We start from the raw sequence: 12434 nt of genomic DNA, 5'->3' as shown, positions 1-12434 counted from the left end.
CAGGGTGTGGAAGAAGGGATCAAAAGGCTCAAGGAAGCACAGAGGATCTTCAGGGCAGTGAACCTACTCTATAGGATGCTGTCATCATCCATTTGTCTAAACCCATAGAATATGCAACACTAAGAGTGAGCCCCAATGCAAACTTGGACTTCAAATGGTCACAGGTATCAATATGGATTCGCCAGTTGTAACAGATGTCCCACTCTGGTCGGGGATGTTGATAATGGGGGAGGCTGTGCCTGTGTGAGGGTAGGAGGCATGTGGGAAATCTCTGTACTTCCTGCTCAATTTTGCTGGGAGCCTAAAACTGCTATAAAAAACAAGGTTGTTTTTAAAAAGACTCACATGAAATTATTTGATTGTGTTTTCAGGTAAAATATGCTAGTTTCACTTTAGCATACTAAATTAAATTAGTATTTAATGAGTATTATCCTTGGGATGCCCTGGAGGATACTCCAATTACCAGGGAAATGAGAACTATGCTGGCGATGGGGCATTAGCATTATGGAGAGGCTCAGCAGTGACTGTCTCTGTAGGCCAGGCTCACGGGAGGAGATGCCGTTACATAACTGAACTCCACAGGAGCAACGGGGCTGAGAGAATTCCGGAAGGGAAGAGGGCAGGTGGAGTCACTGGGTGGTCTGAGACAAGCTGAGCACTTGGACCAGGCAGCGAGTTCTGATTAGAACCAGAGGCAAAATCAAGATCCTAGAGACAAGAGAGGCGGCCCAGTGGTTCTTGCCCCGATTTTTAGAAATGATAGAAGTGAATACACTTAGCAACTGGTGCATACGAATATTGACTCTCTGGTCTGTGCAGTAAAAGTGATCAGACTGGGGAAGGCCAAGTGGAAGCCTCCAAGGTTGTCCCTCTGCTGTGGCCAAGATAGTAAATCTCAAACAATGTCACATTCTGCCAGGAACACAGAGATCAGTGCCACCCTCCAAGACAAAGAAAACAAGGCTGTGGTCCCACCAGATCTGCCTTTAATTTACCAAGGTCAATGGGCTAGTGAAAACTAAACCAAGAGGCTGGACGTGGTGGCTCACACCTGTAATCCCAGCACTTTGGGAAGCTGAGGCAGGAGGATCACTTGAGCCCAGGAGATTGAGACTAGCCTGGGCAACAGAGCAAGATCCTTTCTTTACCGAAAAGTGTTTTAAAAAAAATTAGCCAGTGCAATGTTGCACGACTGTACTGTCAGCTACTCAGGAGGCTGAGGCAAGAGGATCACTGAAGCTCAGGAGGTGGAGCCTGCGGTTAGCTATGATTGTGTCACTGCACTCCAGCTTGGGCAACAGAGTGAGACCCTGTCTCCAAAACAAAACAGCAACAAACCCGCCACCATATTAAAGCAATAGCCAAATTTCCAACTTCTGTGCCAACAGTGACAGGTTTACTAGAATAGATGAACATAACCTGGTGTGTTGTGTGTGACTGTTGATCTGGCAAAAGCATGCTTTCCACTACCATCAGGAAGGAGGAACAGAGGCAGGTACATTCACTCGGCATGGACAACAGTATACTTTGATAGTCTTGTTCCAGGACTGCGTTAATTTTCTTCTTCTCATAGTATTCTAAGAAACCTGAATCGTCCAGCCATTGCCCAGAACATAAAGGTAGTCCCCTGCGTTTATGACATCATGCGAATTGGACCTGATAACAAGAAGAGGCTAGCAACTGGATGTGCTCCAGAGACTGGGAGATAAACCCTACACTGGTTTAGGGACGTGCCGTGTCAAAAGTTTAGGGTTATGTTGGTCTGGGGCATATTGGGTGTACCCTCAGAATAAAGGGCAGATAAAATAAATTGCATTTTGCAACCCCTGCTTCTAATTGACCCACCTGATAAAACTCACGGGAGGCTTTGAACTCAGCGCCAGCAGGTATGATGCAGAGTGTGGGTCAGAAGTGGGAATGGAGACTGGGGACCCAATTGGAGCTTTGTTCATGGAGCAGTTCCACAAACACATTTTTGTTCTGTTTTGTTTTGTTTTTGGGATGGAGTCTCACTCTGTCACCCCGGCTGAAGTGCAATGGTGTGATCTCGGCTCACTGCAACATCTGCCTCCTGGGTTCTTGTGTTCTCCTGCCTCAGCCTCCCAAGTTGCTGGGATTACAGGCATGCGCCACCATGCTGGGCTAATTTTTGTATTTTTATTAGAGATGGGGTTTCACTATGTTGGCCAGGCTGGTCTTGAACGCCTGACCTCAGGTGATCCACCCACCTCAGCCTCCCAAAGTGCTGGGATTATAGATGCGAGCCACTGTGCCCGGCCAAAAATGTGCATCTTTGCATATACCCCAAATACCTGAGGCAGGCAGTGACCCCCAAGAAAAAGAGCAGGAGTTATTTAGTTTAATATAATATCTGGGGAAACCACGGCAGTGAGAATGCTGGAGCTCAACTTCAATCCTCTTCATTCTAGAATTTAGAAGGCCCCTCTCTGCCCACACACCTTAAAATGTAGCTTGTAAGTCAAGAAAGAATCAAGGGTTCAAATAATTTGGCATGATAAATTGGAACTATTCATTTTCTTTTTCTTTTTTATATTTTATTTCAATAGTTTTTGGGGAGCAGGTGGCTTTTGGTTACAAGGATAAGTTCTTTAATAGTGATTTCTGAGATTTTGGTGCACCCGTCACTGAAGCAGTGTACACTGTACCCAGCGTATAGTCTTTTTTCCCTCATTCCCCCCATCCTTTCCCCTAAGTCCCCAAAATTCGTTGTATCATTCTTGTGCCTTTGCATCCTCATAGCTCAGCTCCCACTTATAAGTGAGGACATACAATATTTGGTTTTCCATTCCTGAGTTACTTCACTTAAAATAATGATCTTCAACTCCATCCAAGTTGCTGTGAATGCCATTATTTTGCTCCTTTTTATGGCTGAATACTATTCCATGGTGTATATGTACACCACATTGTCTTTATCCACTCATGGCTTGATGGGCATTTAGGCTGGTTCCTTATGTTTTCAGTTGCAAATTGTGCTGCTGTAAACATGCGTGTACAAGTGTCTTTTTTGGAACTACTTTTTCGCCCAGGCTGGAGAGCAGTGGTGAAATCTCGGCTCACTGCAACCTCCACCTCCTGGGTTCAAGTGATTCTCATGTCTCAGCCTCCTGAGTAGCTGGGATTACAGGCGTGTGCCACTGCCCAGCTAATTTTTGTATTTTTAGTAGAGATGGGATTTCTCCATGTTGGCCAGGCTGGTCTCAAACTCCTGACCTCAGGTGATCTGCCCACCTTGGCCTCCCAAAGTGCTGGGATTACAGGCGTGAGCCACCAGAGCTATTTTATATATTATTTACTCCTATATACTCTGAAGTCTCAGTTAGCTACACTTTAGCTCGTTCTTGACTATGACTGGATAACCAAGAATTAGCAGACATTTGAGGACGGCTCATCATAAAGAAGCACCAAACAAAACCAAACAACAAAACAAAGACCTGACCACAGAGTGGTGGGATACAGTTCAAGGAACAGAAGAGAGTTTGAAAAACATTAGCAATCAAAGAACTAAAAAAACTTTTTGAAATAAAAATCCAGTCTCTAAAATAAATATTTGATCCAAGAATTGGAAGAGAAAGTAAAATCATGAAATAAACAATATAAAAAGCTCCCCAGATGTAGAACAAAGCCCACAGATATGGAAAATATAAAACAGGAGAGACAAAATGAATCAATTCAGGAAGGAAAGGGAGAGGGAGAAGGTGACAGAGAAAGAGGGAAGGGACCGTCTAAAGAAAGTGGGGAGAGACTGGGAAAGTCCGTCTGGGCGTCAGCAGAACAAGTAATTTCCAACAGCAGCCAGGGGAAAGTGTGCAGGGATGGAGAGGATGAAATCAGGGTAAGAGGAAGCTAATGAGAAAAGGCAACTTCTCCATTCCTGACCTTCCCCACTGAGCCCGTCCTTGGCTTCACAGTGGCTTCAGAGTGACTCACGACCCCAGAGGAAGCGGTCCTGGGGGTAGGGGCAGTGGGTCAGACAGCCCAGAGCAGGAAGAGGCAATGAGATGTCTTACAGTGGGGCTGCCTGGAAGGAGCCTGGGGCATGGGCTTTCTCCAGCAAGGCTGGGTGTGAGTCCTGTGCACTGTGGGCTTCCCAAACTGCTCCTCTCCCCGCACTCCTCATGGCCAGCCTTGTCTGTCCTCTCCTCCTGGCAGTAGATCCCACAGCTCCTCAATGCCTGGGTTCCTCCTGGCTCCTCCTGCTCCTTGGCTCCCACATGCACTGCCGTGCAAACCTGACCAGGCCTGGACCCATTTTCTTTCCTACATGCACAAAAGTTTGGACACACCTCGCAACACACACTGTACCATAGCAAAGAATGACACTTCTTTTCTCCTAATATGTAAAATAGAGAAGTAGCTACAGACATAATAGGAAGTGAGCAAGAAACTTGAAGGAGATTCAAGTAGGTTTGCGGCATTGACTTCCGAGCTTGGATTCAAGTGTCTGAAGGGCACCAGACACCTGTGATCACCGAGGAGAGGAGAGGACACAGTACCATGTGGCTGTCCCAGGCTCTGCTGCTTCTCATCCTCGCAGGTGAGTGTGGCTGGAGCTTTAAGGTGCTGGAATGACAGAGGCTGGGCTGGAGACAGAGATGCTCTGTTCTTAGGAAGGAGACACGTCAGGGAAAATGACAGCGCCAATTCATCCATCCCTGCCCATATTCATTAAATAGCAGTCAAGTTTTTGTTATCTGACAGGTTCTGTGTTAGATGCTGCAGAAACAAAGACAAAACAAAACAGGAATAGCTTCTTGTTGGAACTTTCATAGCACAGTTTTGTGTGGAGATATGTTTTCAGTTCTCTTGCGTATATATCTAAGGGTATAATTACTGAATCCTATGTTAACTCTATGTTTAACTTTTTGAGGAATCATCAAACATTTTTTTCCAAAGATTTATATTTGAGTACAGCTTTGGCTGTCATGTCAACAAATTTTGATATGCAGTGTTTTCATTTCTGTTAAAATGTAACAAATCTATGTGCTTCTCATATGATCTATACTCAGATCAAGCTTTGTAAGAAAATGTTTCCTTCCAATCTCAAATTTATTTTCTTTTAAAGTTGATTATTATTACTATTACTATTTGTAGAGATAAGGACTCACTTCAATGAACCTTAGGGTTCTCAACCCTGACCCTTCTATATAAACAGATGAATGAACAGATATGAATGAAGGAAGGAACTAATGAATGAGTCCATTCTTGAAGAACTTTTAAAGAGCACAGATACTCGGGTTCCGGCTCAGACCCACTCAGTCAGTCATGGCGGGCTCAAGCATCTGGATGGTTTAGACGCCTCCATACATGGTCTTGACTGGTTCTTAGCTACGGCTGAGAGACTTCCTCTAAAGAGCTCAGAGTATAAAGGGGAAGACAGGCAGCTAGACAGTGCGTAATCATTATCTGAGGAGTCTTGCTCTGTTGCACAGGCTGGAGTGTGGTGGTGCAATCTCGGCTCACTGCAACCTCTGCCTCCCAGGTTCAAGCAATTCTCCTGCCTCAGCCTCCCAAGTAGCTGGGATTACAGGTGTGCACCACCATGCCCGGCTAACTTTTTTGTATTTTTAGTAGAGACGGGGTTTCACCATGTTGGTCTGCCTGGTCTTGGCTCCTTGACCTCGTAATCCGCCCACCTTGGCCTCCCAAAGTACTGGGATTACATGTGTGAGCCACTGTGCCCGGCCAGATTTCCATTTTTGAATGCTCTGGAATTAGAACATAAAGGATTTTTTTCCCTTAGAATCTTGCAAAATTACCTATAAGGCCATCTGACAACAGAGCCTTGATCTAGGGTAAATTCTTTGAATAGTTTGGATTCCCCCCCACCCCCACCATGATTATTATCTATTCAGGGTTTTTTTTGCTTGTTTTTGAATAAATTATATCATTTCCACCTCCCCTCCACCAAGAAAGCTAACAATATTATTAAGTATATATTAGCATAAAGTTCTGTAGTTATAAAGCATCCTTTTATAATTTAAAATTTTAATATGTGTTGTCATATACAGTCAGCCCTACACATATATCCATGGGTTCCTCATCTGTCAAGTTAACCAACTACAGGTGGAAAATATTTGGAAAAGAAAGCCCTCTACCTGCGCTGAACATGTACAGACTTTTTCTTTTCATTATTCCCTGAACAGTACAGTCTAACAACTATATGTGACGTAGCAATTACATTGCATTAGAATTATAAATAATCTAGAGAGATTTAAAGTGTATGGGAGGATGTGTGTAGGTTATATGTAAATATCATGGCATTTTATATCAAGGACTTGAGCATCTGTAGATTTTCATAGCCACAGGGTCCTGGAACAAATTCCCTCTGGATATCGAGGAATGACGGTGCTCATTTTGATTACATGTGCCACAAGATTTTCCACGTTATTGTTGCTTCTCCTTTTCCCACATCCTCTTTTCTCCTACATTGAACTAGTCAGTTTGGAGATCTGGTTGGTTAATGTTAACTGATTTTATTATCTAATTATTCATTTCTTATAGGTAGAATTTCTTCTTATTTCCTTGGGATTAGCACTTGTTATCTTTAATAAATGAAATATTGTGATTATTTTTCTTTCTAAATTAATTAAACTATGTTAAGACTAAGAATTTAGTTTTGTCCAATTGAGATATAATTCATACACCATAAAATTTACTCAAAGTGTGTAACTCAGTGGCTTTTGGTATATTCACAAAGTTGTACAAAGATCACCTCTATCTAATTCCAGAACATTTTCCTCACCTCAAAAAGAAACCCCATACACATTAGCAGTTAACCCCTTCCCCAGCCCTTGGCATCCACTAATCTACTTTCTTGTCTCCAGGAGTCTGCCTGTTCTGGACATTTCATATGAATGGAATCATACAACATGTGACATTTCATGTCTGGCTTCTTTCACTTAGCATTATGTTTCAAGGTTCCTCAGTGTTGTAGCACAAATCAGAGCTTCATTCTTTTTCATGGCTGCATAATATTTCACAGTGGATATACCACATTTGGTTTCTCCAGTCATTTGTTAATGAACCTTAGGGTTGTTTCCACCTTTTAAACATTGTTAGGAATAATGTTATGAGCTTTCATAGCATGGTTTTGTGTGGAGATATGTTTTCAGGTCTTTTGGGTATATATCTAGGGGTATAATTGCTGAATCCTATGTTAACTCTATGTTTAAGTTTTTGAGGAATCATCAAACATTTTTTTCCAAGGATTTATATTTGAGTACAGCTTTGGCTGTCATGTCAACAAATTTTGATATGCAGTGTTTTCATTTCTGCTAAAATGTAACAAATCTATGTACTTCTTATATTATCTACACTCAGATCAAGCTTTGTAAGAAAATTTTTCCTTCCAATCTCAAATTTATTTTCTTTTAAAGTCGATTATTATTATTATTATTATTATTATTTTGTAGAGATGAGGACTCACTTTAATGCCCAGGCTGGTCTCAAACTCCTGGGCTCAAGTGATCCTCCCACTTTGGCCTCCCAAAGTGTGGGGATTATAGGTGTGAGCCACCATGCCTGGCTTCAAATTTATTTTCTGTAAAAAATTTTCAGACGTATTCTGCTTCCTTTCCTTCCTCCTGAGACAGGGTTTGCTCTGTCACCCAGTCTGGAGTACAGTGCTGGGATCAGGGTTCATTGCAGCCTTGACCTCCCAGGCTCAAGCCATCCTCCCACCTTAACCTCCTAAGTAAGTAGCTAGGACTACAGGCATACAGTGCAACACCCAGCTAATATTTATTTATTTATTTATTTAGTCTCGCTATGTTTCCAGGCCTGCTTTCAAGCTCCAGGGCTCAAGCGATTCTCCTGCCTCAGCCTCCCAAAGTGCTGAAATTACAGGTGTGAGCTACCACACCCAGCTCTTATTTCCTATATAACTTCCAGATGTATTTTTTCTTTAAATATTTACCTTAATTGTTGTTTTTCCATTCTGATGCAGAACTTTTTTCAGAGTGAACAAATGAAGCCCCCAAATCCATCTTTTCCCAGGAGGTCGTGTGCAGTTTCTTAGTTCCCTTCGGATGCCATAGAAAGCAGATTTGGGCATGGAGTCCAATTTCTGTTCCAGGAATTCCTCGGGTTGTGCAGCTCTGCCCGTTTGTGGTGAAACTGTCTTCCACTCCTACCATGGTGAACCCTGGTTTTTCAAGACATTGCAATGAAGTCTAAAGTTTTCATTCCTCCAGGGGTAATAATAATAATAACAAACATAATACAGTAACATAGAGGTAGATGCCATTATTATTCCCACTTATAGGAAACGAAGGCACAGTGTGTTAGTCCATTTTCACGCTGTTGATAAAGACATACCCGAGGTTGGGTAAATTATAAAGAAAAAGAGGTTTAATGGACTCACAGTTCCACATGACTGGGGAGGCTTCACAGTCATGGTGGAAGGTGAAAGGCACGTCTTACATGGCAGCAGGCAAGAGAGAGAATAAGAGCCAAGCAAAAGGGGTTTCCCTTTATATAACCATCAGATCTCGTGAGATGTATTCACTACCATGAGAACAGTGTGGGGAAAACCACCCCATGATTCAATTATCTCCCACCGGGTCCCCCCATCAACACGTGGGAATTATGGAAGCTACAATTCAAGATGAGATTTGGGTGAGGACATAGCCAAACCATATCACACAGAGAGGTTAATTTGCCCAGGTTCACAAAACTTGTAAGTGGTAGAGCCAGGATTCAAACCCAAGCCCTCTGGCACAGCCTGAGCTCTTAACCATGACCTTGGGTGTCTCTTGGCGTTTTAGAGACAACTTCTCTCCTTCCATGGGAATTGCTCCCAGGGCTTCTTCAAGTGCTCCAATGTGCTTCTAGTTCGATCTCAAGTTTATGCTGCAGTAATCACAGCTACGCTTTATTACCGGTGCACAAATAATCAAAATCAATCGTTTCTTTAGCTGGGTCTCCCTTTAGGTCAGTTGAATTTAAAGATTTTCTGACAAAGGTCTCACTTAAGGTATTTCCACTGTTTTGAATTGTTTTCAAGTGAAAGATTAGGCTGACAAGTTCATGCAGACTGGTCTTGTCCTGGAGCAAATTGTTTGAAAAGTGGAGCTAATTAGGTATGCCCCATCCCTCACCCTTTAGCTGACTTGAATCATGTCCATTATGTTTAGAGAAGAACTTATAAGATGCAGGAGAGTGTGGAGTGGGTGCTGCTCTGTTTATACCTAACCTTTACTTGCGTTTATCTAAGTTAGCTTTTCCTAGGAATTTTGGAACTGGAATTTATAACAATGTATGGCGAAATGGAGATCTGTGTGATGTGGATCCCATAGCACATACAGACCAGTTGGTATCACTATTTGGTCAATTTCAAAGGGATTCATTCAGGGTGATTAACTACAGCAGAGCCACCAGAAACCATCAGAATCACCAGGAATAGCCAATTGTCAAGGCAGCAATCATTCTCTTGGAAAAGGGTCTTCTGCAATTTCCTCCCCATCAGACCAGTATAACACAAAGATGGTTGCAAAAGAGCGTTCCTTGGAATATAATGATGTGTTGGCCATAGGGAGAGGGAGAGGGGTGAACTGCAGGAAGCTATTATTGCTCAGTGTCAACATTTGTGTTTCATTGGGGATCTGCAATTGTGCTCTTCAGTGATTTTCCTGGTGACTTTGACCCAGTGGAATTTTGAAGGACAAAGATTTGTCTTGTGGAAAATGTATTCCTTCCTTGACTGTTATGAGGCAGTTGGATTTGGCCACTACTCCCAATGCAGGAGGCTGTGGCCCTGCCCTTGGGGTGGGAGGTGACGGCACATGAATTTGTGTTTTCCAGGCTACTCCATTGCCACTGAAATCACTGGTCCAACAATAGTGAATGGCTCGGAGTGGGGCTCGTTGACTGTGCAGTGTGCTTACGGCTCAGGCTGGGAAACTTACTTGAAGTGGTGGTGTCGAGGAGCTGATTGGAATGGCTGTAACATCCTTGTTAGAACAAATGGATCAGAGCAGGAGGTAAAGAAGAATCGGGTGTCCATCAGGGACAATCAGAAAAACCGCATATTCACCGTGACCATGGAGAATCTTAAAAGAGATGATGCTGACAGTTATTGGTGTGGGATTGAGAAAACTGGAATTGACCTTGGGGTCAAAGTTCAAGTGACCATTAAGCCAGGTAAGAGGAAGTGTATATACGTGTGTGTCTCTCAGGTCCTGCTCTGTCCTGGTCCCTGAGGTCCCACTTGAGTAAATTAACTGTCACTCAGAGTCACCTATGACAGAGGGTGGCTGAGTCCTGAGGTCTTGCTATGGTTTGAATATTTGTCCCCCCAAAAACTCGTGTTGAAACTTAATCCCCAATGTGGCAGTATTGATAGACGAGGCCTTTAAAAGGTGACTGGGTCATGGGGGTAGAGTTCCCATGAATGAATTAATCCATTCGTGGATTAAAGAATGAATGAGTTATCATGGGAATGGAACTGGTGGCTTTATAAGAAAAGGCAGACAGACCTGACCTAGCACACTCAGTTCCATCACCACGAGATGCCTTGAACCACTCTGGGACTCTGCAGAGTCCCTACCATCAAGAAGGCCCTCCCAAGATGTGGCTCCTCAACCTCGGCCATCTTAGCCTTCATAACTGTAAGAAACAAATTCCTTTTCTTTATAAATTACTCAATTCCAGATATTCTGTTATAACCAAGAAAAAGTAGACTAAGACAGGTCTCATAGGACCCTGAAGGACCGCTTGGGATTGAGGGGATCTCTTCAATGCCCCCATGGCTCCCAGGGCTCCCTCCAGGATGGGATTAAGCCTTTCTAGGCACGTTTTGTTTTTCTCTGAACAGCTCAGTGTCCGAGTCTGTTGCCCACAGATGACAGGGTGATGGTTCCAGTTTCAGCCCATGGGCCAAAGGGACCCCTTTCCCTGGTAACCAGAGACCCCAGTCCTTGCCAGTGCCTTCCTGGAACTTCTTTATAGCACTAAGTGCCTGTGTCAGAAAAGGAGAAGGGCCTCAAGTCAATGGCCTTAGCTTAAGAAACAAGGGAAAAAAAAAGATTAAAGTAAACGCAAAGCAAAGACCAGAACACAGATAATATTAAGACCACAGTGAAAAATTAATGAAATCGCAAACAAAAGTAATGGGGGAAAAATGAAATGAGATACATCTCACACATTGTGAGAACATCAAAAACACTGTTAAACTTCTAGCTAGACTGATCAGGAAAAACAAGAGAGAAGACGTCAGTTATTAACATCAGAAATGAGAGAGGTAGCATTACAACAGATTTTACAGCTACTAAAAGAATAATAAAGGAATATGTGTCGTAAACAACTTTTATGTCAATATATTCAACAAGTTAAATGAAATGGAAAAACATCCTTGAAAGGTGCAAACTACCAGTCACAAGAAGAAATAGATAACTAGAATAGCTCTGTATCTATTAATGAAATAGAATTTGTCTTTTGCAGTCTTTTCACAAAAATGTCAGGCTCAGATGGACCTTTGGTGAGTTCAGGACCAGATAATATCAAGTCTTTTTTTTTTTTTCTTTTTTTTTTTGAGATGGAGTTTCGCTCTTGTTGCCCAGACTGCAGGCTGGAGCGCAATGGCAAGATCTCGGCTCACCACAACTTCCACCTCCTGGGTTCAAGAGATTCTCTTGCCTCAGCCTCCTGAGTAGTTGGGATTATAGGCATGCACCACCACGCCTGGCTAATTTTGTATTGTTAGTAGAGATGGGATTTCTCCATGTTGGACAGGCTGGTCTCGAACTCCCGACCTCCGTGGAGAAGGGTGTAACTTGCAGGAAATAAGCAGTAGCTGAGCAATATATTCTCCTGGTTCAAAACCCCAAAGATCTTGTGACGTTACCACTACTTGAATTTCTCCTTCATAATCAGAATCCATAACTCCTGGGACTATAGTAATGCCCTGTAAATTAAGACAGCTTTTACCCAAAATTAATCCCATATATCCTGTTGGCAAAGGTCCCCAAATACCAGTGGGAAGTTTGGTGGGTTTGTCTCCTCCCACTAACGTTACACCTGTTCTCTGGGAGATCGAATCCTGCGCTTCAGGGTGTTCCTGGGGAGAGGGAATCAATGTGCCTCCGGGAACCCATCCCTGAGACGGGGCTGTGGGCTGGATGGGGAATGCCTCCATTGTTTGTGGGGCCCGGGTCCAGGCCTCCTTCTCGTTTCCCCACAGGGGGTGCCATTCTGATGAAATTTTGAGTGGCACTGACTAGCCCAGTGATTTCCTTTATTGCAATGAGGGCAAAATCCTCGCGTTTTTTTTCTGTTGGGGGGCGCAGGGAACTGCATTATAAGATCTCTTCTGCCCCGTCTCCACTAAAAATACAAAAAATTAGCCGGGCGTGGTGGCGGCGCCTGTAGTCCCAGCTACTCGGGAGGCTGAGGCAGGAGAATGGCGGGAACCCGGG

At 43.4% G+C, this 12434-nt stretch overlaps 2 protein-coding genes across 2 annotated transcripts in view; one reads left to right on the top strand and one right to left on the bottom strand.

The window, feature by feature from the left end:
• Window positions 1-3864: 3864 nt before the first annotated feature.
• On the bottom strand, window positions 3865-4671 carry LOC105534236 (chromosome unknown open reading frame, human C17orf77). Its single transcript, XM_011972951.1, is given in 2 exon segments — window positions 3865-4364; window positions 4366-4671. Coding segments are annotated over 2 exon segments (726 nt in total). The 3' UTR covers window positions 3865-3944.
• CD300LD (CD300 molecule-like family member d) overlaps window positions 4493-12434 on the top strand; it is a 14672-nt gene continuing 6730 nt past the window's right edge. The window contains exons 1-2 of the mRNA XM_011973055.1: window positions 4493-4555; window positions 9823-10161. Coding sequence (XP_011828445.1) covers window positions 4516-4555; window positions 9823-10161 — 379 coding nt within the window. The 5' untranslated portion in view covers window positions 4493-4515. The remainder of the gene's footprint in view (window positions 4556-9822; window positions 10162-12434) is intronic.

The sequence above is a fragment of the Mandrillus leucophaeus genome, unplaced genomic scaffold (genome assembly GCF_000951045.1).
Source record: "Mandrillus leucophaeus isolate KB7577 unplaced genomic scaffold, Mleu.le_1.0 Scaffold1, whole genome shotgun sequence".
Classification (NCBI taxonomy): domain Eukaryota; kingdom Metazoa; phylum Chordata; class Mammalia; order Primates; family Cercopithecidae; genus Mandrillus; species Mandrillus leucophaeus.
This window is presented reverse-complemented; position numbering and strand designations above follow the sequence as displayed.